At 50.3% G+C, this 26,934-nt stretch overlaps 1 protein-coding gene across 8 annotated transcripts in view; it reads left to right on the plus strand.

Moving 5' to 3' along the window:
- The first annotated feature begins 3,416 nt into the window (after positions 1 to 3,416).
- Positions 3,417 to 26,934, plus strand: part of ADD1 (adducin 1) — a 33,189-nt gene continuing 9,671 nt past the window's right edge. For 4 of the 8 annotated variants that reach the window (XM_056132746.1, XM_056132747.1, XM_056132750.1 and 1 more), the window contains exons 1-9: positions 3,417 to 3,633; positions 8,344 to 8,506; positions 10,550 to 10,701; positions 16,289 to 16,369; positions 16,537 to 16,686; positions 21,019 to 21,162; positions 21,249 to 21,347; positions 21,895 to 22,071; positions 26,538 to 26,882. In XM_056132746.1, coding sequence (XP_055988721.1) covers positions 3,439 to 3,633; positions 8,344 to 8,506; positions 10,550 to 10,701; positions 16,289 to 16,369; positions 16,537 to 16,686; positions 21,019 to 21,162; positions 21,249 to 21,347; positions 21,895 to 22,071; positions 26,538 to 26,882 — 1,506 coding nt within the window. In that variant the 5' untranslated portion in view covers positions 3,417 to 3,438. The remainder of the gene's footprint in view (positions 3,634 to 8,343; positions 8,507 to 10,549; positions 10,702 to 16,288; positions 16,370 to 16,536; positions 16,687 to 21,018; positions 21,163 to 21,248; positions 21,348 to 21,894; positions 22,072 to 26,537; positions 26,883 to 26,934) is intronic. The other 4 variants (XM_056132748.1, XM_056132749.1, XM_056132753.1 and 1 more) reach the window with 1 other exon arrangement.

Consider the following 26,934-nt stretch of genomic DNA (forward strand, 5'->3'; position numbering starts at 1 on the left):
AGAGATCGTGTAGCGGTGAGTTCTCTCCATGGGCGAGGCCTGGTTTCAGGCCCCTGAGCACTGACTAAAATGGCCCCAAGCCAAACCAAAGTGAAGCCTCTGCTGTAGCATCTGAGAATTCTTTTCATCTCCTTTCATTCATTCCTTCTTGCTCTTCATTTATGAAAATGTGTGTTTACATGTTTGCTACATGACAGAAACTGCTTCTCATTTATGGAAACAAATGTTTACATGTCTACTGTTTGCCAGAAACCACTCTTGTTGCTGTTTCTGCTCCCTCCTGTCAGCATTTGAGCCTGCTGTCCAGCTTCCCTCTCCTGGCTGCCCACCTGCCCCGTGTGCTGATGACCTCTTTCTCCCGAAGTGTCTGTCCCTTTGCTGGATTAGTGGTCCAACTCCCCCAGCACTGGGAATAAGTAGACACTCCAGATGTGTCCTTTAGGCTGGACTTTTTATTGGCAGACATGGAACTTGTGATTAGGGACTAGGCTGCACAGACGCCTCATGAGGCTTAACATAGTTTAGTGCTTTGAACTTCTTTCAAATGAAAGCCTGGCTCTGACAGATACAAAGTGAGAGCCACGTGGGTCCGTTTGGGGTGGCCAAGGAGTAAGGGTATGTGGCCATGTGGGCCCGTGGGGGTGGCTAAAGAGTAAGGGTGTGTGGACCCATGGGGGTGGCTAAGAAGTAAGGGTGTGTGTCTGCTCTGCAAACACCCCCCAGTCCCACATGTGGTAAGCTTCTTACCGTGGGTCCACAAGCCCTCCTGGCCCATGTTTCTCTTGTCTTTGGGTATTAGTCTCATTCTATGTTTTTTATTTTTTAATTCCACAAATGATGTCATCATTCTTCATCAGTGCCTCTCCCTCTGACTCACTCAGCATGATATTCTCCGTGTCCATCTATTATTTTTTCCTGATGGCTGCGTAGTATTCCACTGTGTAGATGATATACCATAGTTTCTTTATCCACTTAGAGCAGGAGCAGTAGCGCAGCATTAGGGCATTTGCCTTGCGTGCAGCCGGCTCGGCTGAGCCAGGTTCTATTCCTCTGCCCCTCTTGAAGAGCCTGGCAAGCTACCAAGAGTATCTCGCCCGTGCGGCAAAACCTGGCAAGCTGCCTGTGACGTATTCAATATGCCAAAACACAGTAACAACAAGTCTCATGATGGAGACGTTACTGGGCCCCGCTCTGAACAGGAGGACTGTGACCATGATCTTTATCCTCTTATCTGTTCTCAGGCACTTGGGTTGTCTCCAAATTCTGGCTGTTGTGGATAGCGCTGCAGTGGACATGGAAGTACAGATGGCTTTTCTGCAGTGTGTTTTTGGGCCCCCAGGGTATATTCCTAGGAGTGCTATTGCTGGGTCATATGGAAGCTCAAATTTCTAGGTGGTTTTTTTTTTTTTCTTTTTGGGTCACACCTGGTGATGCACAGGGGTTACTCCTGGCTCATGCACTCAGGAATTACCCCTGGCGGTGCTCGTGGGACCCTATTAAATGCTGGGAATTGAACCTGGGTTGGCTGCATGCAAGGCAAATTACCCTACCCACTGTGCTATCGCTCCAGCCCCAATTTCTAGTTTCTGAGGAATGTTCATATTGTTTTCTGAAAGGCCTGGACTAGTCAGCATTCCAGCAGTGAATAAGAGTCCCTTTCTCCCTGCACCCGCACCAGCACTGCTTGTTCTTGTTCTTTTGAATGTGTGCCAGTCTCTATGGTGTGAGATGATATCTCATTCACGAATCACGACCATCCTGTTATTCGTCGATTGCCTCGAGCAGGCCCCAGTAACGTCTCCTTCATCCTAGCCCTGAGATTATATTCAGGCTCTTTAGGAGAATGAGACCCATCATTGTTACTGGTATTTGGCATATTGGTTACGCCACAGGGAGTTTGCCAGACTCTGCCGTGTGGGCAGGCTACATTCGGTAGCCTGCCAGTTTGTCCAAAGTAGGAATGAGATAAGATGTCGCATGGCCGCACGGTTCCAGGAGCTGGTTTTCATAGTCTCTGAGTCTTGGCCATTGATGAGATTACACGACGCCAGGGGGCCAGTTGGTGGGTGTGGCCCCCGCCTACTGGAATTTGGAGGATCTGGGTGGAGGATGCTCGGCCCTAATCCGAGTAGGCTTGGAGATCTCGGCCCCGGAACCTGCGTGGCTTTGTCCCTCTGCCAGTACCTTCATGTGTGCGGGGAGTGGTCTCAGCATGGTGGTGGCTGATCCTGGAGGTCTTCGGCTGCTAGAGCCCTGGTCGGGGCGGGGAGGAAAACTCAACCCACTCCCCTCCAAGGGGCCCCGGCGGGAATAATTGAGACAAAAATTAAATCATTCATCTCATTATTGTTTTGATTTGCATCTCCCTGATAATGCATTTTTTTTATGTGCCTTTTGACCATTTGTATTTCTTCTTTGGGAAAGTTTTGGTTGATTTCTTCTTCCCATTTTTTTATGTGGTTGGGTGTTTTTTTTTCTTGTCAAGTTCTATCAGTGCCTTAGATATTAACTCTTATCAGATGCATGTTGGGTAAATAATTTATCCCATTGTGTGTGTTGTCTGTATATCCTGGGCATCATTTACTTTGAGGTGCGGAAGCCTCTTAGCTCCATGTCATCTTGTCTTTGCTTCCTCTTGGTCAGTGGTGCTTCATCCTTGAAAATGCCTTTAGCTTCAGTTTCATGGAGGGTTCTGCTTACGTTTTCCCCTCTGTACCTATGGATTCAGGTCTGATATCAAGATCTTAGTCCATTTTGACTTGACTTCTCTAGTGGCGTTAGAAAGAGGTCTGAGTTCCCATTTTCAGCACCATTCGTTGAACCAAGAAGGTCATGTTGGGTTTTGGCTTTTTGGGCCACACCAGACTATGGTCAGGGATGTGAGCCATGTGGACTGCACTGGCTCTGCACTCAGGAACCACCCCTAGCCAGGCTCCAGGGACCCTGTGGGAAGCCAGGGATTGAACCCAGTTGACTGCATGCAAGGCAAAAGCCCTCCCACTGTGCTGTCGCTCCGGCCCTATGTTGATGAACTCTTTCCCAACGTCCAAACACCTCTCGCCTGGTGACACGTTCTGGACACTGTGCAGGCCATCATTCCCTGTGCTTTTTGGTAAAAATACACCTAATTACATTCAGCAGGAAGCACTGCTGCTGGCTGTCAGTGTAGGACAATCTTGACTTTGCATTTTGCGGGTAGACTATCGATAACTCGTTCACTTTGTACAAGCAGGCAGGTCATTCTGCTGTCTGGGCGAGAGCTCGGCATGTGTGCGTCCATGCGTGGGAAGGTGGAAAAGGGCTGAGAGCCTGTATCTCGGGCCACAAAGGACCCTCTCATGTCGTGGCTCCGCGTGGCTAGCTGAGCCCAGTCCTTCCTCTACACTGATTCAGAAAGTCTTTTATTTCTATTTTGCAGGAATCCGGAAAGATTGTGCCATGAATGGTGATACTCGGGCTGCAGTGGTGACCTCACCACCCCCGACCACAGCCCCTCACAAAGAGAGGTACTTTGACAGGGTGGATGAGAACAACCCAGAATATCTGCGAGAGCGGAACATGGCGCCAGACCTCCGCCAGGACTTCAATATGATGGAGCAGAAGAAGAGGGTGTCCATGATCCTGCAGAGTCCTGTAAGTGGCTTCCTCCACACAGCTCCCGCTGTGCTTCCGAGCAGCTGTTTCTGGATAAAAGGCCCTCCCGTTGATCGTCGATTTGCTCGAGCGGGCCCAGTAACGTCTCCATTGGAGACTTTGTTGTTACTGTGTCTGGCATATCAAATACTCTCGGTAGCTTGCCGGGCTCTCCGAGAGGGGCGGAGGAATCGAACTCGGGTCGGCCATGTTGGCCGCTTGTAAGGCGAACGCCCTACCCGCTGTGCTATCGCTCCAGCCCTGTTTCTGGATAGTTTCTTTTTTCTTTTCTTTTTTTTTTTTTATTGTAGGAGTACTGCTATTCAGCCACTGATTAGGCTGCTTGAGTTGGGCACCGAGACAGTTTCTTAACGTGGAAGTTGCACTGCCCCAAGCGGCTGTGGGAAGAATCTGGGTCAGGGTCGGGATGGGGCTCTGAGAGAGAGAACTCTGGTATGTGCGAGGCCCTGGGTTTGATTCTTGGCACTGCTGGGAGGAGCTCTTTAGTGACCCAAAAACCAAAAAAAGCTTGGGTTTCCTAAAAATACTAAGAAAAATACTAAAAATACTAAGAGCATTTCATTTCATTTAGGTTCTCAGCTCTAGTAAGTGGAAAGTCTTTGGTATGAGCATGGGTTGGAAGTGCTGGTTCTCTTGTTACCTCTCGCTCCTTCTCTGGAAGGGTTTTGTGTATTGAACCTTTGAGGCATTGCTGGTTTCAGTGCCTCTCTCTGAAACAGTCCTGTTCAATCTCCTGGTGTAGGGTACCTGATCAGGAATAGATTTCCCTGTGGTCACTGTCCTGCCCCTCTAGGGCAAGGGCTGCTGTCCAGCAGGTGACTGCCTCATGTGGATGCCGCTCCCTTGTGTGCTGCATTCCTGATTGGCAGATGGGCACTGACGTACCCTGTATGTTACAAAGACATGACTTATCTCTGTGTTCTCGTCTGAGAGCTGGAATTCACAGTGAGCGAGATGGATGAGGCCTCTGGCTTGTAGGTTTTGTTTGGTCACTGCCTCCTGTTATTGAGGATAGCTCAGAGAAAATGGCACATATCCGGAGTTCTAGCTTGATGCGTTTCGACAGGAGTGCGGCGCCCAGGCCAGCATCCGACTGACTTGAAACTGAAGCACAGAGCAGGAAGCAGCATCGGATGATCAGACTGAACGAGGCTAGAGCAGCCTTTCCGTGGAAGTTAGTCATGATCTGAATTCTGAGAGGCAGGAAGGAACCAGCAGAAAGCTGAAGGGGAGGCGTCCCTGTTGGAGGGAGTTGCTCATGTGCCATTTCTGCGCTGGGCCGTGAGTGGTGGCTCATCCGGGGATGGTGGAGGGAGGTGGTGCAGGGCTCTGCCTCAGTAGGAGGCCTCAAGGGGCCGCGAGCTGGGCACATTTGGCAGGCTCAATTGGTAGAGAGTATTGTGGATGGCAGGAGGGCAAGTGATGCCCTCAGAGGACGTGACTTGACTGGCTGGAGAGATGGGCATTCCTGTGAGTTTCTTCTGAATATACTAGGAGCTGGTGGGTGAAGCGGCAGAGGCGAGGGAGTAACAGAGCCAGTGTTCCATCCAGGCTGAGCTGGAAACATGAGCGCGGGGAGAGTACAAGAGACCACGTGGATGCCCCGTGGCCCTGGGTGTGTGCCAGTCCCATGGAGCAGGCTGGAGAGAGGGGGGGGAGGGTATGGGAGGCCAGGCGCTCTGCCACCTTGCCAGGTTTCTCCTTCCGGCATGGCTGGTCCGCCTGAGGAAGGAGCGCAGAGCCCAGTGAGCACTGAGAATGGGGGTGGGAAAGTTCTCAGAAATGCTATCAGACTACTTGTCTGCTCTCCATGAACAGGCCTGGGGGGTGGGGGGACGGGCTGCAGGGTGCAGGCTCATGGAGGCAGAGCGAGCAGGTCCCCGACCCTGATGGTCAGGGTAAGTCCTCTCTGCTTCCTGCGCAGTGGTTGGTGGCCTGGGTGGAGGGTGAAGTCTTGCATGAACCAGGGCTGGGGTTTGGCTGGATGAAGTGGTGGAGTGCCGGCAGCTAAACAAGGGAATGTGGTTGGACCCAGGATCTCGGCAGGAGGCTGGGAAGGCCCGGAAAGGGTGTGTGGGCTACTGGGCCTGCCCCTGAAACAGGAGCGGGCAGTGACCTTTGGAGCTGTTAGGCGGTCAGCCCAAGGACACGTTCTCGGCTTTGGCTGGTGCCTGCTGGGCAGAGACCAATGGGATACAGGTTGGTGGCCCGAGGCCCGGCTACATGGCTGCTGCAGAGCACCTGTGCTTGACTCACGGCCCCTTGCTGTTGTGCTGCTGCTTGCATGCTCACCGCTGTGGCCGGGGGTGGTGGGGGGTGGGTACCAGGTGATGCTTGGGGGTCACTCCTGGTCATGCTCAGGGATCACATGTGGTTCTGGGATGGAACCTGGGTTAGCTACGTGTAAGACGAGCACCTTATCCACTGTGCTCTTACCACTTTCTGTTGATTTTTGTTTTGGGGCCACACCAGAAGTGTCGGGGCTTATTGCTGGCTCTGTATTTAGGGATCTCCTCTGGCGGTGCTCGGAGGACTATATGGGGTGCAGGGAGTTGAACCTTGTTGGCTGTGTGCATGACAAGCTCCCCCTTCACTATACTTTTTCTCTGGCCCCAACTTTTGGTTCTTTTTTAAGCTAAGCTTCCTCTCCCTCTGTGGGAGGCCTGTCTCTTCTTGTTCTGCTCACACCTGCTTGGTATGTAAGCTGTGTTGAGGGACATGTTGTAAAGTGTGTGGATTTGTAGTAGGTGGCTGGAATGTTCAGACTGTGAACCCACAGGCGCAAGGAGCTCCTTTCTTTTACTTTTTGGGTGTTTGGGGTAGAACTGGGGACATGGCATGTGGGGCATTTGCTCAGCGCTTGAGCCTTGTCTCCAGCCGGCTGGGCCATGGCTGGAGTCCGTGTTGTATCTCCTGTTGTTCGGAAAGAACCTGCTTTGTTTCAGGGCCACCCTGGCAGTGCTCAGGCGACACTCCTCTCTCCATGCTTGAGGGCTGCTTGAGGCATTGCTTAAAGGACCAGCCTGTTGAGCCATTCCTGCCCATGATCCAGGTTCTGTATCTCTGACTGTGTTCCTTCTGGCTGTGCATGCTCCCTTTCCGTGTATCCACATTTGATAACAGATGGATGAAAACCACTTTTGCTGATTTGTCGCTCCCTTACAAAGCACTGCTCAATTCCCGGTTCCCCTTGACCACCGCAGACTATATCTGCAACAGTTCATCGTGCTGGGGGAGAGAGGGTCTCCGAGAGACTCTGCACCTGGCTGCATTCCAGTAGCGTGTTGGTTTGTTCCTTGCTCTACTCAAGTGAAGGTGGACTGTGCTTAATATAATTCCAGTGCAAGCAGTGAAAAGCTGCAGTCAGTATTGAACCCTCTACAAATTTTGGAGTGCTTATAATCAGAGATGTATAATCATTGTCTTTCATAATTATTTGACGAAGAGATCTTTCCTTATAGGATGGGTGAGAAAATTTCTATTATTTGTCTGTGTTTGGTCCTAGGAATTGAACCCGGGAGCCTCACTTACACAGGACAGCTTTACTACTGAATAACATCCCTAGTCTGTGAAAAAATTGTTCTAAAACAGTTTGTGGAAATGACCTGACCTCTGTATTTTTGCTCCTACCACTGTAGTTTTCTGTAGTGAGTTTAATGTTAAAATCACCATCAACTCAACTTATTAACCTTTCTGCCTGTTGTTTTTGGACCACACCCAGTGGTACTCAGGGCTTATCCTGGCTCTGCGCTCAGGAATTACTCCTGATGAGTTTGGGGACCATATGTGGAAATGGTACTGGGTGGCTGCATGCCTGGCAAGAGCCCTCCCAGCTGTACTGTTGTTCCAATCTCTGTATAATACACATTTTAAAAATGTATATGAAAGGAAATACTGTGAAGCACAAAATGCAGAACTTGAAAAATATCCTAACAGTCACTCAGAGAATTGCAGTGGACATTTTTGTTTACTTTTACTCTATGGATATTTACTCTTATAAAAATGGATGTGTTGCATTCTAATCTTGTTCACTTAAAATAAGCATATCAGGACCAGTTACGCATCTAATTCTTTGGACCTTTTGCGTTGACTGTGTGCTCAGAGTCCATCTCAAGTGCACTCTGCATTTAGTCGGCCTTCTGCTTTGAAGAGGATGGACAGGAGGACAGGTGGACAGGAGGATGTGCCTGTCCACCTTCACTGGGAATTGAGGAATGCACAGTTTTGTGAAGAGACAGCTGTGAGCATATCTCTAATTATTGCTTTAGAATTGGTTTTTAGGAAAAGAATGCATCTTCAAGATTCTTGTGTGGGGGCCAGAGAGTATAGTGGGTAAGGGGCTTTCCTTGCCTGCGGTCAACCCAGGTTTGATTCCCAGAATTCTGTATGATCCCCTGAGCATGGCCAGAAGTGATTCCTGAGTGCAGAACCAGGAGTAACCACAGAGCATTTCAAGATGTGGCCCCAAAAACCAGACAAACAAAAAATTCCAAACCCAAAACAAACAAAAAAATTCCAACCTTTACATTGTACAGCTACTTTTCTGGAAGACTCTGCCAGGTGAGAAGGTCTACTTGTCTTCCTGGCACTGGGTAAAGACAATATAAAATCAGTCCTGGTGATGGTTACCCTGCCCTTTCCAGGGACAGAGAAGAACTGGTGTCTTATGTTTCATTTGCTACATTTTAGGCTTTCTGTGAAGAACTGGAGTCAATGATACAAGAGCAGTTTAAGAAGGGGAAGAACCCCACAGGCCTGCTGGCGTTACAGCAGATTGCAGATTTCATGACGGCAAATGTCCCCAACGTCTACCCAGCAGCCCCACAGGGAGGGATGGCTGCCCTGAACATGAGTGAGTACCAGGGATGGGAGCTCTGGGCTCGGCTGCCACTGCTCCACGGATGGGCCTGGAGAGGACTGTGCCAGCCGGAGGGAGAGCGGCAGACAGGATGGTGGCTCTCATGTGCAGGACCTAAAGAACTGAAGTAGGGGAGAAATACACCCACAGGCAGCAGGAACGGAGAATGGACCTCAGTAGAATGCCATCCGAGGGTCAGAATGGGGAGGGAATAGAAGAGGGGACAGGTGCTGGAATGGTTTATGCAGGAAACCCTGCCATTAACAGGACTGTAAACCGCAGTGCTTAAAATAAAATACACATTACCAAAAGATATGTGTGTGTATTGCTGGCACTTCCTGCCCCATGCCCCTCCAGACGGCGTTTAGCACGTTCACTGTGATGGGCGCACAGCTTTGTAACACCTGGTGTGGAGGGAGGAAAAGAAAGCCTGCCAGTGGAGGAAGGTGAAGCGAAGCCTTCCTCTTTGGTTTTGTTTCGTTCTGGGGACACACCCTCTGTTAGTTCTTCCAGGTGAGCTCAAGCCCTGCCTTTATTTAAGTGAAGCAAATTGCTTTTATTGAAAGAAATAGAGAAGTGTAAGGGGAGAGGAGACACGTGTTCAAGAGAACACTCCGGAAAGGTCCCAGTTTGTCAGATAGTAGGGATGTCCCTGCTGCTTTGGAGTCATCATTTGTCTTCTTCTGGTTACTTGGTTGTTAGTGAGTCTTACTAGAAATTATATGTGCTTTCTTTTAAATTCAATTTTTCACTTCACTGTTTTCTATTTTAATCTACTCAAATAATCAGTCTTTTTTGATTTTGGGCCACACCTGGCAGTTCCCGGGGCTGCCTCCTGGCTCTGTGCTCAGGGATCCTGGTGGTCCTGGTGGGACTGGGGAGCGGGGGAACACGGACCATATAGGATACAGGGACTGAACCTTGGTTTTGGCACCTGCAAGGCAAGTTTTTTTTTTTTTTTTGGGTCATAGCCAGCAAACTCAGGGCTGACTCCTGGCTCTGCACTCGGGAAATACTTCTGGCAGTGAGTGTTCTGGGGAGCTTATGGGATGCCTGGGATTGAACCCGGGGAGTCAGCCACATGCAAGGCAAATATCCTAACTGCTGTACTATCACTCCAGTCCTGAAAGGCAAGTGTGTTAATCCCTGCACTATCTCTCTGGCCTCCAAGAGCCGACTTTTTTATTTAATTTGATTTTTATCTTTATTTTAAAACTAGCTCTTTCTACTTGATACCTGCTTTTATGTTTATTGTTCCCTTTTATCTTTTTAAATGATCTTTATTAAAGTCTGTTTAACATGGTTATAGTAGTGTTAACATTTATGTACAGAGTTACTGCACCCCCCCCCCCCCCACATACCTGGGAAGCTCTACCACTGTCTCTTGTCACCTCTAGCCATTTTATCCCCCTGACTCTGCCCTCTTTTTAAAATTAAAATTGATTCTTCTGTTTCTAGTTTTTTAATGTAGACAATTGTTATAAACCCTTTTCACACACAAAAAAACGATGGTTCAAGAAATCCTCTACTTGGGTCAGAGCGAGCTTGGACTGGAGCTCTGCTCACAGGAGTCCCAGTTTCCCTGCCTCGTGCCACGGGTCCCCTGCTGAGCCCTGAGCACTGCCGGCGATAACCAAATACAAGGACCAGAAAAGAAAATAACTTTTCTTTTGGGGGTTGGGCATGTTGAAGAATTTGCCTCATGTAGCAAGATCAAACAAAATGTAATTCCAATAAGGTTTTTTCTTTTTTCAGTTTAATAATACTGTATCTTACACATTTTCCCCACCTTCTTCCTAATAATTTCTAATACAGTTGTGTTAGTCTTGGCAAAATAGAAGCTTTCAGTGCAAAACTTGAAAGTTTCTGGAACTTTGGAGGCTCAGTATGTGGGGCTAGGGGTGGGACACAATGCTCACATTTGGACACAGAGCTTCTGCCCCGAGAGTGCCCGCTCCCACCTGCCGGTAACAGCTGTCGATCAGTGTGCGCTCGACTAGGAATGGTTAGTCTTTTACTTGCTTTTCCTCCCCATAGGTCTTGGCATGGTGACTCCTGTGAATGACCTCAGGGGGTCGGATTCGATTGCCTATGACAAAGGGGAGAAATTGCTGCGCTGCAAGCTGGCGGCCTTTTACAGACTGGCGGACCTCTTCGGGTGGTCTCAGCTCATCTATAACCATATCACAGTGAGTGTCGAAGGAGCAGTGACTGTCCTGGTGTGGCTGGTGCGTGTCCACCCCAGCGGGCTGAGCTGAGGTCAGCTTTGGAGCCTTTCCCTCCAGATTCCTGATGTCAGCGTGTGGTCATCTGAGGGTCAGCCAGTTTGACCTAACCACGATAGAAACAGTAGCTCTTTCACAGTGCACTCTGTGTGCTGACTTCTACAGGAGCGTTCAGATTCCTGGCTCTGCTCAGGCCTCTTCTCCATAGTGCTCAGGAGACCATAGGTGGTACCAGGGACTCGATCCCGAGTTGACACTAGGAGACATCACATAATTAGAGAGGATTATTGGAGTTAATCTTCTCTCTTAGACTGCAGTGGCTTTTGATGAATTTGGGGGACATATGAGACAAGTTGGCCCCGTGGCCCGCTTAGAATCTGTTGCTTCCTTTCTTGGTGGCCCTTACCTGACAGTTAGACCTTTCCAACCCTAGTGTGCCTCGTTGTCACTTGAGTACCAGGGTGCTAAACACTCAGGCAGTGAAAAGTGGGTTTCTTCCTGGGCTCGTGGGGTCTTGAGAATTGTATGAAAGATGTGCGCACGGACTCAGGTGCTTAAGAAGTTAGAAAGGAATTGAAGCAATAGGACAGCGGATAAGGAGCGTACCTGGCACCCGGCCGGCCTGTGTACAATCCCCGGCATACTGTATGTTTTCCCTGAACCCCAAGGAGTGATTCCTGGGTGCAGAGCCAGAAGTAACCCTGAGCATTCCTAGGCATGGCCCCCAAACAGAAACAAAAAATAGAAGTTAAAGATTATTGTGTAGGGGTAGGGTGTTTGCCTTGCATGCGACTGACCCAGGTTTAATTCCCAGCATCCCAAATGGTCCCCCAAGCACTGCCAGGAGTAATCCTGAGTACAGAGCCAGGAGTAACGCCTGTGCATTGCTGGGTGTGACCCAAAAAAGGGGGGAAAAAAGATTATTGTGTAGTTTTAGTTGGTGGGGCTGGATCCCTCCCCAGTGTCCAGATCTCTCTTTTGCCCTGTCCCTCGATTTCTGGTGCAGAGCAGGACACCCCACCTCTCATCGTCATCGTCTGCTGATGGCCGCTCGTGTCCCTGAGCTGTTCTCGTCCAGCACACGCTTTCCTAATGTGCAGGCTCCAGTGGGAACCCTGTCACCTGAGTCATCTTTCTGACCTCACTGCTCTGGGACCTGCCCCTCGAGGACTGTACCCCATGGCTTGCTGTCCATTTGTGCCCTGGGCTCTCTGGCTATGGTCGTGTGCAACTTCCCTGCTGTCCTCTCATCTGTCTGGGCTTAGATGAGGGTGCTGGGAAAGAGCACTGCTGGCCCGGGCTCCCTTTCATTCGTGCAGTCTCCTACGCCAGCCGTCCCATCACCGTGCGGGCCTGCCTGCGTGTGTGCATGCCCCGCGATGCTCAGGGGTTACTGCTGGCTCTGTGCTCAGGAATCACTCATTGGCAGTGCTCAGAGGACCATAAAGGATACCAGGAATTGAACCCCAGTTGGCTGCATGCAAAGCAAACGCCCCACCTGCTGACTCTCTAGCCCCGCGTGGCCTGTTTTGACTGGAGACCTTTTGGGCAGGAGGATGGAAGATGGTAGCATGTGAATTAGCCCCCTAGTGCCCACCCTTGCCTGCCTTACCATTTTGGAGTCGGCCTCTGTGCCTAGGCTCCTGGGTACAGCGTGGATCTGCGCAAGAGTGCAGTCGGACACATTTGCTTTCCAGTAAGTAGCGGTGGCATTGGTCCACTGCCATACCCAGTGTTGCCTATGGTGGCTGAGACTGTCGCCACCTCTCCAGCCATCTGCCCTGCTAGAACTTTGGGACATCATCACTGTCTCAGGTGAAACTGTGGGACACTGTTTATTTGCTTGGCAAAGGGAGATTTCCTGGGGGCACTGAGTGACTTTTTGTGAAAGGGATTGGCGGCCAGCCCAGTTTGGACCCCTGTGCCCTTCCAGCTTTGTTCTGTGGGAACTGCGCATGTCAGGAGGCTCTGGACTGTCCTCTCTCTCCATTCCGTACACATCTATAATACTTCTCATCTGGAAGACTCAGGACTTTCCTTAGTTGACGCTTTTTCCATTCAAATATGTGGATCAAATAGGCGTTACACCCATCAACTGCCCCTGACGCCATGTAAGCCCATCAATGGCCAAGATCCAGAGACTATAAACCCCTGCTCCCGCACATCTTATCATCTAGTTCTTACTCTGGAGAACCTGGTAGGCTACCAAAAGTATCCTGCCCACACGGCAGAGTCTGGCAAATTCCGTGTGGCATATTCAATATGCCAAAAACCAGTAACAATTGTGGGTCTCATTCTCCTGACCCTGAAAGAGCCTTGAATGTGGCACTTTTTAAAATCTCAGGGCTAGGACGAAGGAGACATTACTGGGACCTGCTCAAGCCAATCGATGAACAACAGGAAGACAGTGATCAGTGACAGTGATGTGAATCTCGGGCTGGAGAGATAGTCCAGGGCTAATCTCCTCGGGCTGGAGATAGTGCACTGGTCAGGGTACTTGTCGTGCACACAGCTGGCCTGGGTTCAATCCTCAGCACACCTGGGGTCCCCTTACCTGAGTGCAGAGGCAGCAGTAAGCTCTGAGCATTGTTGAATATGGAGAAGCCAACGATTGGAGAAGAAAACATAAAGAGCACTTCTGCTCAACAGCGTGGGGAGCCTTTGTTCTAGCAAGAGCCATTTGGATATATCTAATACCATTTCCGGCCTTACAGTAACAAGCAGAGACGTCACGTGATTTACTGGATGAGTCCTACCCCTGCTCTGCAGTCATGTCAGAGATACTCAGGAGAGCTCCAAGAGACAGTACAGGGGTTAAGACTTCTGCCTTGCACAGAGCCCACCTGGGTTTGAGCCCTGTCACCGTGTGGTCCTTCTTGAATAACTAGGTCTGTAGACTCTTTCATCCCCATTGTCAAACTTAGTATGAAGTTATGGTCATTAAAATGGTGTGCCTGGGCAAAGGGAGACAGGTGGCTGGTGGGACAGGGGAGTCAGGGTGTAGACAGAGGGAGTAATTGGTGCTGCACAGTCAGATCGGGACGATTCTGTATACTTGATTCTGTATACTGCGTAGACTCCTTTTCTGAAGGATTACAAGCCCGGTCAGCTGCTCATCCCCTGCAGCGCCAGGGACTACTGGGTCACCCACAGCCCGCGGGGATCTGCCTGGTGGTACTGAGGTGCTGTGTACCTCAGCTGGGTTCTGCTGCATGCTAGGCACACACTGAACTCCTGTACCATCTCTCCGGTCCTGTGTGTACATTTCTAAGCTACTGAGCGTGAGAGTTGGGGGCCAGATGTCTCAAGACGAATGTCAGAGGGCTGATGTGTAGACAACAGTTTCATTCCTCCTCTTGCCATGATTGACAGTGGGGAGAAGCTTTTCCTGAGAGCTTTCCTCACATACGACCCTGATCCCCCCAGTTGCTGGAGAGGAACCTGGAGCTCTGCTCCCTAGAGCAGCATGGCCATCGGGTGAGTGTAGGGTGAGGAAAACAGACGACTCGGCATGTTTAGTTCCTGAGACTGGTGGGAGAGAGACTTGAGTTGGTCTGTAATGCATTCTGGAAGCAGAAGTAAAGCTCAGGAAGACAGTCTTGGGGGGGGGGGGCCTGAATTGGAGGCTTGGGACTGGGACTCCACAGATGCTGGTGGTGGAGCCCTTGATCTCACTGTGTCAGCACGTGCTACCTAAGCCACATCTCTGCCTCCAGAGGACTTACTCCTCAGGTCACTCTCCTTCCTCCTGCCTCACCATCAGGCCCGACATCCGGGATTGAGCAGGCTCTCGGGCAGGACAGGATGACGGCAGGGTGAGGGCCACTGCACAGGTGTCCTTTAGAAGCAGCTGCAATGTCTGGGTTTCTTTTCTTCTTCTTCTTCTTTTTTTTTTTTTTTTTTTTTTTTTTTGCGGGGGTCCACACCTGATGGTGCTTGGGAGGTTACTCCTGGGTCTGTACTCAGAAACTGCTCCTGGGGCTCCATGGTAGAGAGAACATGTGTGAAAGGAGCAGATAACAGAAGGACAATGATGGTGGTGGTAATGATGACAGTGGCGATGGTGATTACGATGGTGTTGGTGCTGCTGGCGCTGATAGGTGATGGTTCCTATAGTGGTGATGGTGGTGATAAGCTCGTGTTTGTGTGATGATATTGCTGGAAAGATGTTCTGAAATTGTTCGACAGTAAGGAATTATGCTGTGATTTATGCCATTGGCCATCATTTGATCATCCTACAGTTTTTGGTTTTTAAAAAAATTTGGTTTTGGGGCACTCTCAGCTATGCTCAGGACTTACTCCTTGCTCTGAGCTTAGAGATCACTCCTGGCAGGCTTAGGAGACCACATGGGATGCTTGGGATTAAATCTGGATCGATTGCATGCAAGGCGAGCGTATACACACAGAGCTTGTTGTAAAGCTCAGACACTGACAGTTCTCATCATTGTGCTGTAGTAATTTACCAGGGCTCTCAAGTGCTTCTGGCCCCCGTCCCTGGTCACTATAAGGAAAGCCAGATCTACACCGGGCCTCTGGTAGGTGAGAAATTCCTGCTGGGGGATTCTGCTGCCCCATGGCTCACAAACCTACAAGTGTAGAGAGGCAGATCCCAAAAATCAGTCTGCTTTTCTACATCAAAATGAAATTTTGGGAGTGTTGAGGGATAACACATGGTGGTGCACAAGAGTTACTCCCAGCTTGGAGGTAAATAACGTTGTGGCAAGAAAAAACCTGGACCCACATCCCCGTAGCCTGTGCGCACTCTAGCCTGCTGGGCTTTCTAGGAGCCTGGACTTTAAGAATTGAGGTATTGTAGTTTACAAAGTTATTCATAGCACCCAACTTTTATAATCAGCCATGATCAGATTCTGTGTGTATAGTTTTCCCGAAATCAGATCTCAGCCCCATCACACCAGTGTCAGAGATCACTCCTGCCTGGGCTCTGAGGCCATATGTGGTGCCAGGGATTGAACCTGGATCAGCCACATTGCAAGGCAAAAGCCATAACTGCTGTCCTGTCACTCTGGCTGCAGATCCTGGACTTTCGTGTGAATCAAGATAGTCTTTAATGAAATTCACTTGGAAAGATGTGAGGGGAGAGAAAGAGAAGTGTGTGTTTGAAAGAGAACACATGCTTCTCCAGAGTGGAAATAAGCAAGCAAAGATGCAGACAAGCCAACGAGATAGATGTGTTGGAGGGAGAACAGGGACTGGAGACAAGCCTGGACTGTTTGGGGCTGGAGAGAGAATACAGAGAAGAAGGTGTAGCCCAGAGAACAAACAAACCAAAAACAAACCCAGAAAAAGGCAGGAGAGTTGGTGGATTGAAGAAATATAAAACTTTCCCTGTAGGCTGGAGTGATAGTACAGCGGGTAGGGCCTTTGCCTTACACGCAGCCGACCTGGGTTGGATCCCCGGCATCCCATATGATCCTCCAAGCGCCGCCAGGAGTAATAACCCCTGAGCATTCCTGGGTGTGACCCAAAAAGCAAAAAATCACCCACAAAACTTTCTTTGGAACCGCAGCTGACTTCGTCATTTCTCCCACAGGCCAGAGTGAGCACCGAGCAGGAACACTTCCTCATTGTGCCTTTCGGGCTGCTCTACAGTGAAGTGACGGCCTCCAGCCTGGTGAGAGTCCTCCTCGCAGCCCCGGAGAGAGGACAGAGTCTCGGTGTGAATGACTCAGGACCAAGGAAGACCTTCAAAATCAATTAGAAACATCTTCAGCTGTGGGAGGAATAGCTTCTGATTTGGGCATTGTGGAATCTTGTTGACACCTAACGTTTTATTTTCAGGTGAAAATCAACCTACAAGGAGATGTGGTGGATCGTGGCAGCACCAACCTTGGGGTCAACCAGGCCGGCTTCACGCTGCACTCCGCCATCTACGCTGCGCGGCCTGACGCCAAGTGTGTGGTGCACATTCACACACCCGCAGGGGCTGCGGTGAGTACGGGAAGGGCGCCTCACCTCTGCTCCACATTAGCCCAGTCAGAAAACTTGAGTTTTCCAGGCTGAACGAGAAATGTAAAACTACTCACAAGTCTCTGAGAGGAGACTTATCCCCTGAGGACTGGGGAGAGGACTGGTGCTCGGGCTCAGCGCCGGCTGTGCGTTCCGGGTGTGTCCCGATAACAATACAAAACCATGGGAAAGAATCGCTTTCAGGGTGTATGGGAAAAGCTGTGGTTTGCTTTCAAACCCTTGACATCAGCCTCAGAGTGTTACAGAGACATTTTTTCTTGAGGGATGGGCTTATATCCCAGAAGGATTCATGCTTTCAAGTTCACGCACATAACAGCCTGGTCTGAAATGTCCGTCAAGGAGAAAGTCACGGTGTGGAGGGTGTTAGGTGGCAGCTGTGAGTGTCTTTGGGCAACGCAGACTGCCAGAGACAAGTAGGGGGCGGAGGCCAGGGGCTGGGGAGGGAACAGTAGGGCACTCGTGAGAAGAGGCTGTGGCGCTGGGACACTCGGACTTCCAGATCAGCCTTTTGTCCCCAGTTTCAGACGTTCATGATTTGGCGGGCTGTGTCTTTGTTTCCCAGATGACCTCATGGATTCAGTCACACTGGAGTTGCGTCTGTCTTGATGTTTTACTGTCATGCATGTTTGTATTGTGTGAATGGATGTTGACTTGGGTGGTTTGACCTTCACGATCTTCACGTATTCTCTGAAAGCGATTGGCATGTGGCTTGGTTTTACCTTTTGTCTTTGGGTCATTCCCATCTTTAGACTGTTCCCAGCAGTGCTCAGAGCGTGGTCCCAACTCTGTGCTCAGGGACCCCTCCTTTCCTGGCGTTGTTTAGGAGACCCTCTGGGGCTTTGGAGACTGAACCAGAGTAGATATGTGTGGACAAGTTTGGACAAGCGCCTCAACTCCTGTACTGTCTTGGCCCCAGAAGACATAGCCCTTGACATCAGCATCAGAGTATTACAGAGACATTGTTTCCTGAGTGATGGGCTTATTTCCCAGAAGGATTCATGCTCTCAAGATCATGCACATAACAACCCCTGCTTTTCAGTAACCATTAGTGACAGACTGGGAGCATAGCTGCCAAGAGCAGTAGCCACTCATTTAAAAAATTGTCAAGACTTTTTGGGGTGGGGGGGCACACCAAGTGGTACAGAGGGCTTATTCCTGGCTCTGCACTCAGGGATTATGCCTGGTGATGCTCGGGTTCCGGGGATCAAACCCAGGTTGGCATGTGGCAAGACAGGTGCCCTGCTATACTGTCTCTCTGACCCCCTATCTAAACAACTTCTTTGCTTAATAAAAGTATTTCTTTTAATGGGAAACTGAAAGAAATTGTGATATTTATGTGTCTGTCTTCTTACCATTTCAGATTGCCTTTCTCTCTGTGTGTGTGTGTGTGTGTGTGTGTGTGTGTGTGTGTGTGTGTGTGTGTGTGACACACCCGTTTGATCAAGGACCACACCTGGAGAGGTTTGGGGACTGACCCTGGGTCGCTTACACAGCAAGCACCTACCCTGCTGTTCTTGCCCTAGATGGCCTTTCTGTGTGGAATTGTTGTACCCATGCTGTTTAATCTTTGGAATCTGTTGGTCTAGGTAGGAGACCTTTAAAGTCAGCAAGTTCTGGTCAGTTTAAGGAAATTTAAGAATACAGACTTTAAAACTTAGAGAAGTTGTATAGTATAGTGATTCTCTCTCTCTCTCTCTCTCTCTCTCTCTCTCTCTCTCTCTCTCTCTCTCTCTCCCCCCCTTCTCTCTCCTTTCCTTCCTCCTTCCTCCTCTCTCTCTCTCTCTCAGTTGACTTCTGGCTCTGCTCAGGGATCCCTCCTGGGGGGGGGTTGGGAGACCTTATGGGGTGCTGGGGATTGAACCTGGTCAGCTGTGTGCAAGGTAGCTCTGCCCGCTGTATTATTATTATTATTTTATTTATTTATTTATTTTTGCTTTTTGGGTCACACCTGGCGATGCACAGGGGTTACTCCTGGCTCTGCACTCAGGATTTACTCCTGGCGGTGCTCAGGGGACCATATGGGATGCTGGGACTTGAACCTGGGTCGGCCGCGTGCAAGGCAAACGCCCTACCCGCTGTGCTATCTCTCCAGCCCCATGCCCGCTGTGTTATTGCTCTAGCTCAGAGCTTAAACTTTCATAGAATTGCTTTTTATCAAATTCTCAGGTGATTCTTTTTTTTTTTTAACGTAGGAGTACTGCTACTTATTCAGCCATTGATAAAGCTGATTGAATTGGGCATGAACTCCATATTACTCTTTTTTTATTCTTTTTTTTTATTCAGTATGTTAATTTTATTTTATTATTATTTTTTAAATTACCCTGAGATAGTTACAAAGCTTTCCTGTTTGAGTTTCAATCATACAGTGATCAATCACCCAGCCCTCAGCCCTCTATCAGTGCACATCTTCTACCACCAATGTCCCCAGGATCCCTCCATCCCAACCTTCCCCCTGACACTATGGCAGATAATCTCTCCCATACTCTCTTTTGTATTGCTTGTTATGAATAGCATAAGATGTCATGCGGCCTTGAGAGTAACTGCATGCTCCTGGATATCTAAAATTTAGGTGATGAGGACGAGAAATCTCTGCAGTGAGCTGCTTGGTTTTCTTTTGTGTATCTCTGAATCACGGCCGATAAGGAGCTTAAGTTGCAGCTGAAGGCAGTTTGTGGGTGTCACCTTCAGGGTCCCATGGGGAGTGTGTGGGGGGAAATGAGAAAGACCAGCCCACCCCTTATCCCTTGAGGAATGGAGTTTGCGGTCACTGAACCCGCATACCTGCACTTCTCGTTGGGTTCTGCCAGTTGGCAGCCACCCAAATTTTTAGGGGTCAAGTGGAGGGACAACACCTACCCCCGTCTGAGGCCCCCTGGTGAAGTCGGCCTGGCTTGAAGTCTGGAGGCGTCTCTGCAGTTCGCTGCTCAGTTCGGAGATTCTTTTGTGTGTCTCTGGATCATACCCCTTGTGTCCATTCTTTTCCAGAGAAATAAACTATAGGGAAATAAACTATTAGCATATGCCCTGTAGGGCGATCCTAACTGCAGCTTTTGATCTCTTTTGAGATTTCTGGGTCTCTGAAATAAGGCCAATAAGTGAACTTGTATAGCTGAGCTGGAGGTGGTTTGTGAGTGTGGCTCCCTCATACCTAACTGTTGGCCTTTTAATTTTGGGTAAACTTGGCCCCAGGTTGTTGGGGTCTGGCCAAAGGCACAGTGGCAATTTCGGGGTATCAAGAAGTCTGAAGGCACCAATCTCCCCGAAGGTATAGATTGACCTGCTGGCAGCACTATATCCTCAGATTCCTTTTTTTTAAATTAAGACTATGTTGTTGTTTTTTTTTTGTCACACCTGGTGATACTCAGGGATTACTCCTGGCTCTGCACTCAGGAATTATTCCTGGCAGTGCTCAGGGACTATATGGAATGCCGAGAATCAAACCAGGCACATGCAAGGCTGACGCCCTACCCGCTGTACTATTGCTCTGGCCCCACTTTTCATTTTATTATTTTAAATTGCATCACTGTGAATTCCAAAGTGTCCAATGTCTGAGTTCCAGGTGGACGTGTTCGGCCCTTCACCAGTGTCCTTTATTCTGTCCCTGGTTCCTTCTAGCCCTCAGACTGCCCCCTTGGTTGGGCAAACCTCCGAGCAGCACAGTTTGCTTCTCCAGAGTGAGCACTTTCCTCCACCCTTCTTGGGTGCTCTGTTCTCACTTGCCGCCTAAGAAAGTTAAGAGAAACTTAGAGCACTACAGAAACCTCTTTGTAGTGTTTTTGTTACACATGGCACTTTTATGGCACTTACACGTCTTTGTCTCTCCTTGTGTTAGCTCCAGACTTACATTATTGTTCAATTCTTGCTGACCTGGTGTTTCTAATGAGTGTGAGAAATCCAGAAAGATGTGAAATTCCCCTCCCTCCCATCCGCCCCTCTTTCCCTTCCTCCCTCCCTCCTTAGCTCCCTAGTTTCCTCCTCCTGCCCTTTCTTTGTCTGCCACACACACCTGTGGGACATCAGGGTTCTGTGCATGATCAGACCCAGGGCCTCCTGCCTGGGTACAGCATGCTGACTGCATGATGTGAAACTTCTTTTGAGACCCCCAGTTTAGTCATGGCCTTTATCAATGGAGATTGATGCTAAGCCCCAGAAGTAAAGTTCATCTCCAGTTGCCATGTTTGTTTATGAGAATGAGATTAACCATGTCCCTGTTACAACATGTTTGAGGAGGTACCTGCCGTGTCTCCAGTTCATGTGGCTGGCCCTCACTCCTGTTGACCGCTTTGTCTCTAGGTCTCTGCGATGAAGTGTGGCCTCCTGCCAATCTCCCCGGAGTCACTGTCCCTTGGAGAACTGGCATACCATGATTACCATGGGATTCTGGTTGATGAGGAGGAAAAAGTTCTAATTCAGAAAAATCTGGGCCCCAAAAGCAAGGTTAGTGGGCCGCTCCATGGTATTTCAAGGGTCGAGGACAGTAGAATCCTCTAAGCGAGCCCATGGAGCTTTCTTCTTCTCCACAGGTTCTTATTCTGCGGAACCACGGGCTCGTGTCCGTTGGCGAGAGCGTCGAGGAGGCCTTCTACTACATCCACAACCTCGTGGTCGCGTGTGAGATCCAGGTGGGCAGCGGCTGTTTTCTTCCGTCTGCAGCTTCTTGGGACTTTGGTGCTGGCTTTGCAAGTGCAAGTCTCATTGCCAAAGATCAGCTCCTGGGGGTAGGGACCGACCAGTCCAGTCGCAGTTCGTGGACTCAGATGACCGGGACCACTGGACTTTCATATTTCCAGTTTTCAGATGTGGAAGCCACTACCAAGTGTGCGCCTGGCCCTTGCCCAAGGCTTTCCTGGGTACTGCTTGTCCTTCTTCGGTCCTCACTGTCCTCTTCTTGAGAAAGGCGCAGAGGCCAGACATGCTGATGGTCCCTGAAGGCCTTTTCTGGTCATCTTGAGTGGGGGTCGGCTCCCCCCTTCTCCAAGTGTGAATGCCTGGCATTTTGATCAGGATCAGGGACGATGTATGGTGCGTTGTGATGAGTCTGTGTATCCAGCCGACACTTTTCTGGCTGTTGCTGCTGTTTTGGTTTCCTTTGAAATTCACATCATGTTTAAATCATCTGATTCTCTTGCTCTCAGAAACAAACTGTCATGTCTACTTGTTTTGGAAAAGGTTCGAACTCTGGCCAGTTCAGGAGGGCCCGACAACTTAGTCCTCCTGGATCCTGGGAAGTACAGAGCCAAACCCCGTTCCCCGGGCTCCCCATCAGAGGATGGCACCGTTTCACCTCCCAGGTGGCAGATTGGTGAGCAGGAGTTTGAAGCCCTCATGCGGATGCTGGATAACCTGGTGAGAACATTAGCATTATTGCAGGTGACAGTGCAGTATTCTGAAAGCACCCTTGTTTTTTGTGGGTGTTTTTCCGGATGTATAATAGTGTGTGATTGCTGTATTTATGGTGTATCTGAATTTTTTGATTGTTGTTTTTGTGCCACATGGCAATGCTCAGAGGTTTCTCCTGGCTCTGCACTTGGTTGGGAATTCTTCCTGGAGGTTCTCGGAAGACCATTTGGTGTGCCAGGGATCCAACCGCAGCAGGTTGCCTACAAAGCAGGTGCCCTCCCCACTGTATTCTCACTCCGGCCATGTATCTAAAATTTTTTTCCCTTTCCAAGTTCATGAGTAAGTTAATTACTATGTGTTGTCAGGGAAATGCAAATCAACCAATGAGATGCCGTCTTACACTGGTCAGCATGGCACATACCAAAAAAGGCTGAAGGGCCAGCATGACAGGCAGGGTGCTTGCCTTGCATGTGGCTCACCTGGATGTGGTCCCCAGAGCCCCATCAGGAGCGATCCCTGAGCTGCCATTTGTGGCCCCAAAACCAAACAGGCTGGACATAGCTGGTGTTGGTGGGAATGGGTGAACAGAGACTCCTTCACTGTTGGTGAGAGTGTGTCTCGTTCAGCCTCGAGGAAGCAGTTAGGAAACTTCTCAAGAGTCAGAACAGGGAACCAGAGAGCTACTACAGCGGTTAAGCCCTTGCAGACTCTAGCGATAGCCCGAACACTTCCAGGAGTGACCTCCCTGAGCACTGCCAGGAGTAGATCCTCTCTCAGAAATTCAGAATAGAACTCCCATACGACCTAAGCGATTTCACTTTTTGCAAAAACATTAATTCATTAGTCAAAAAAAATGATGCATACCTTTGTTTCTTGCAGTGCTGCGTCCTAGTAGCCAGGTTGGGAACAGCCCAGATGTCCAATGGCAGATGAGAGGGTAGACACAGTGGAACAGTATGCAGCTCTCAGAAAACATGGAATCTGGTCGTTTATTGCGACTCATGGAAATGGAGGGCATTGTGCCAAGGATAATAAATGAGAGGGAGAAAGAAAGGTGTCTGGTGTACAGAGAAGCAAAGCAAAGGAGTGGATAGTATCAACAGTGTGGGGAGGAGAGGTGAAGTGAGAGGCAGTGGTGGACGATCTGAAGCCCAGTGACTGGCCATTAAAGCCATAAAATGATACTGTGTGGCCAGGTTACCTAAACTGCATTCCTAGTGTTTGTAAAAGGAAAGCCTTCTCATTCTCCAGAGGACGGTGCAGAAGTATTCCTGTGCTTTATCAGGCAGACTCTCTAGTATTTCTAGGCACAGCATCGCGGTCACGGTCCTCCCGTTGTTCATCGATTTGCTCGAGCGGGCCCAGTAACATCTCCATCGTGAGACTTGTTGTTACTGTGTTTGGCATATCGAATACGTCACGGGGAGCTTGCCAGGCTCTGCCGTGCGGGCGAGATACTCTCGGTAGCTTGCCGGGCTCTCCGAGAGGGGCGGAGGAATCGAACTCGGGTCGGCCATGTTGGCCGCTTGTAAGGCAAACGCCCTAGTCCGAAAGTAGTGAGTGGTCGCAAGGTCAACCTAAAGTCAACCTGCAGGCACAGCATATCTAGTATTTATTCTGTGAAACATAGCAAGACTCTTCAGGACAATTATAACATTTAAAATACGGCATTAATTTTCTTACTAAAAATAGTACAGTGGGTAAGGTGCTTGCCTTGAACATGGCCTACCAGGGTTCCAATCCTCAGCATCCCCTATGGTCCCCTGAGCACCACCAGGAGTACTTCCTGAGTGCAGAGCCAGGAGTAAGCCCTGAGCATTGCCGGGTGTGACCCCAAAACAACAAAGTCTTGAAGTACTAGTACTGTCGGGGGGGCGCGAAGGGGAAGGGCTGTTTTGGGGGCTACACCGTCAGTGGGGCTACTCCTGGTTTGGCGTTCAGAGGTTACTCCTGAAAGTGTGTGCGGGAGCTATGGTGCTGGGGATTGAACCCATGCCTCCCACAGCAGAGCCTGTGCTCGAGGCAGGAAAGCGGTCTGCCCCCTCACTCCTGAATTTGCTCAGGAGCCTGTCCCCACGAGCAGGACACAATTCTGGTCCCTGACAAGTGAGTCACCTACTGAGGGACATGGACAGATGAGTCCCCGATGCTGTGATCCCAGCCATGCTGATCTGTGTCTGATGCCACGATGGGCACTGCAGGGGCAGATGGACAATGGGCAGATGGCAGTCTGGCCAGAGAGGACAGGGAAGGGGAGGACGCTTCCTTAGGAGAGGGAGAAGCTCCGCAGGGGGACGTGGCCTTGCAGTCACATGCCTGATGGAGGTATGGGTTGGGGCTGCGGCCAAGTGTCAGCAGCTGGCGGCAGGATGGGAGCCCTTCCCCCTCTCTCACCTCCCTGCCTACACTTTGACGTTCTGGAAGTTGAGAAGGATAGGAGAGAGGGTTGCGCTGGACACTTGTGTGCTCAGTTCTAGAGGGTGAAGAGGGAGAAACCAAGTCAGGAAGCAACTGATTGACAGAGGAAAAGGGGAAAGGTGGAAAGAGCAGGAAGTGAAGTGGTCACTACTGGGCTTTTATTCATAGGCCTTAATGTGCATAAATTATTTTAAGTATTCCGCTTGGGTCACACTCAGCTGTGCCTAGGCCTTATTCGTATCTCTGTGCTCAGGGATCATGCCTGGTGATGTCGTATCGGGGATGGAGCCTGGGTTGGCTGCGTGTTCAGCAAGCATCCTACTGCTGTCCTAGCTCTCTGGGCCCCAGTTGGGCTTTCTTTAGTTCTTTGGTGATGTCTGGGATTAAACCCCAGGGTCTCACATTTCCAAGGCAAGTGCTCTCTTACTGAGCTGTGTCCTCTGCCCCTGTTAGTTTTAGTGTAAGAAGGCCAGGCAGTATGTGAGAAATGAACTGGACAGGAATCACTAATTCCTGATCATAGCCCAGGTTTTGATTCAGTACTTATCAACTGCATGTGTGTGCTGATCATAGAGTTGGGAAGGGAGCGATTAGAGATGTTCTCACATAGGAGAAGAGACTATACAGATGCAGTCAGAACGCGCACTAGTTCCTCTCTGCTCGAGATAGTCACTGCATCTCAAGAAGGAGCACGTCTGTACTTGAACTGTGACTGCAGTGAGCCACGATTCTGCCTAGTATCACTGGTTTTGCCTGGACAGCATTTAAGGGGAAGAAAAACCTGCATCCTTGCGGGCTAAGATGTCTGAAGGCCTGGATGGTTTCTCCTGAAGTTGGGAGCCCTGGTTCTCTTGAGCCAGAGGCCTGCATGAATAAGGGTCGTATTTTCAGCTCCACGTTGGAGCTGCTCATTGCACGCCTCCTGTTCTCCAATAAAGTGCCCTCTCTCGGTTGATGCCAAGCCGGGGTGGGCACACAGGCACACGTCTTGATCCTTGTGCGCTCTCTCTGGCCCCAGTCTGTCTTCTGGAAGATGTGAGGGATAAACACAGGGACCAAAGAGCTGTTCAAGGGACAGGAGCCCTTCTCTCCCCACGACCACAGGGCCCTCCCACCTCCTTCCAGTGTGTGGAAGAGAGGGGTTGCCAGGGGAGAGGGAATTCCTAGATGGGGCACATGAGCAGCCCATCGCCCACGCTCGACTGGCCACTGGGAGCCATGTCCTGTCCTGATGGTGTTGTCACTGTCAGTGTGACTTGGGCCCGACCTGAGGCTGGCCTGGGCCGTATGGACTGCAGTTGGGGCAGACGCTCTGGGTCTCCTTGGGAGGCTCGGTGCGAACAGCCTGCACTTAGAAGGGAGGACCTTGGCTTCCAGCTATCAGATCGGGGGTGTGTGTCGGGGGGTCATGGCCTGCACGGGCAGCCTTTTACACTTCTGCAGGTTAGAATGGTTACTCTGGATGGGGAGGACACTGTGGGATTGGGGGCACGGGGGCCATCTGGTCCCCTCTGCCTCACCTGGAGGTACTGCAGGGGAGCGGTATGGCACTCCACTCCCTGCCTGCTCAGCACTCAGCGGGGACCAAGCCTTGAACCGGGATGTTTGTCGTCACGAGGTGAACCGGCCAGGGCAGAGTGCTCAGTTACGGAGTGCGGCCCCCGCTGCCTGCCCTGCTCTGCCTGTTTGAGTCGGGAAGGAGCCTCGGACAGCCCTGGCTTCAGCACCCCTCAGTCTGTCCTGGCTGACCACTTACCCGCCCAGCAGCAGAGGCTGGTGCTGCCTCTAGTTCTTTAGTACGTAGGGTCCCACTGCGCACCCTTCTGGTCTCCCACTTGGCATCAAGCTTATGAAATTTGCTGGCTTGGCCTGCTCAGGGCTGGTCTTCTCACTTGAGCTCGCTCTGGTCAATGAGCGGACTTGGATTTTTTCAATTGTGGGGTCTTGGGTCTAGCTCTGTGTCATTTCTGAACTCCTGACAGCCAAGTCTGCGCATGTCGGCAGTCAGCTGCCCTGTACGGTGGTGACTCTCTCCCTCTCTCTCCTGACTGCAGGGCTACAGAACTGGCTATCCCTACCGGTACCCGGCTCTGAGGGAGAAATCTAAAAAATTCAGCGATGTGGAGGTTCCTGCCAGTGTCACAGGTTATTCCTTTGCTAGTGATGGAGACTCGGGCACTGGCTCCCCTCTCAGACACAGTTTTCAGAAGCAGCAGCGAGAGAAGACACGGTGGCTGCACTCTGGCCGAGCCGATGATGCTCCCGAGGAAGGGCCCAACGGCAGCAGCCCCAAGTCGAAGACTAAGGTGTGGACGAACATTACACACGATCACGTGAAACCCTTGCTGCAGTCTCTCTCGTCCGGTGTCTGCGTGCCAAGCTGTATTACCAACTGCTTGGTCTGTGCCTACCTTACTGTTCCTAGTTAGAGATGTAGAGCAAGTCGGGCAG

Source organism: Sorex fumeus, unplaced genomic scaffold (assembly GCF_029834395.1).
Source record: "Sorex fumeus unplaced genomic scaffold, SorFum_2.1 ptg000095l, whole genome shotgun sequence".
NCBI lineage: Eukaryota > Metazoa > Chordata > Mammalia > Eulipotyphla > Soricidae > Sorex > Sorex fumeus.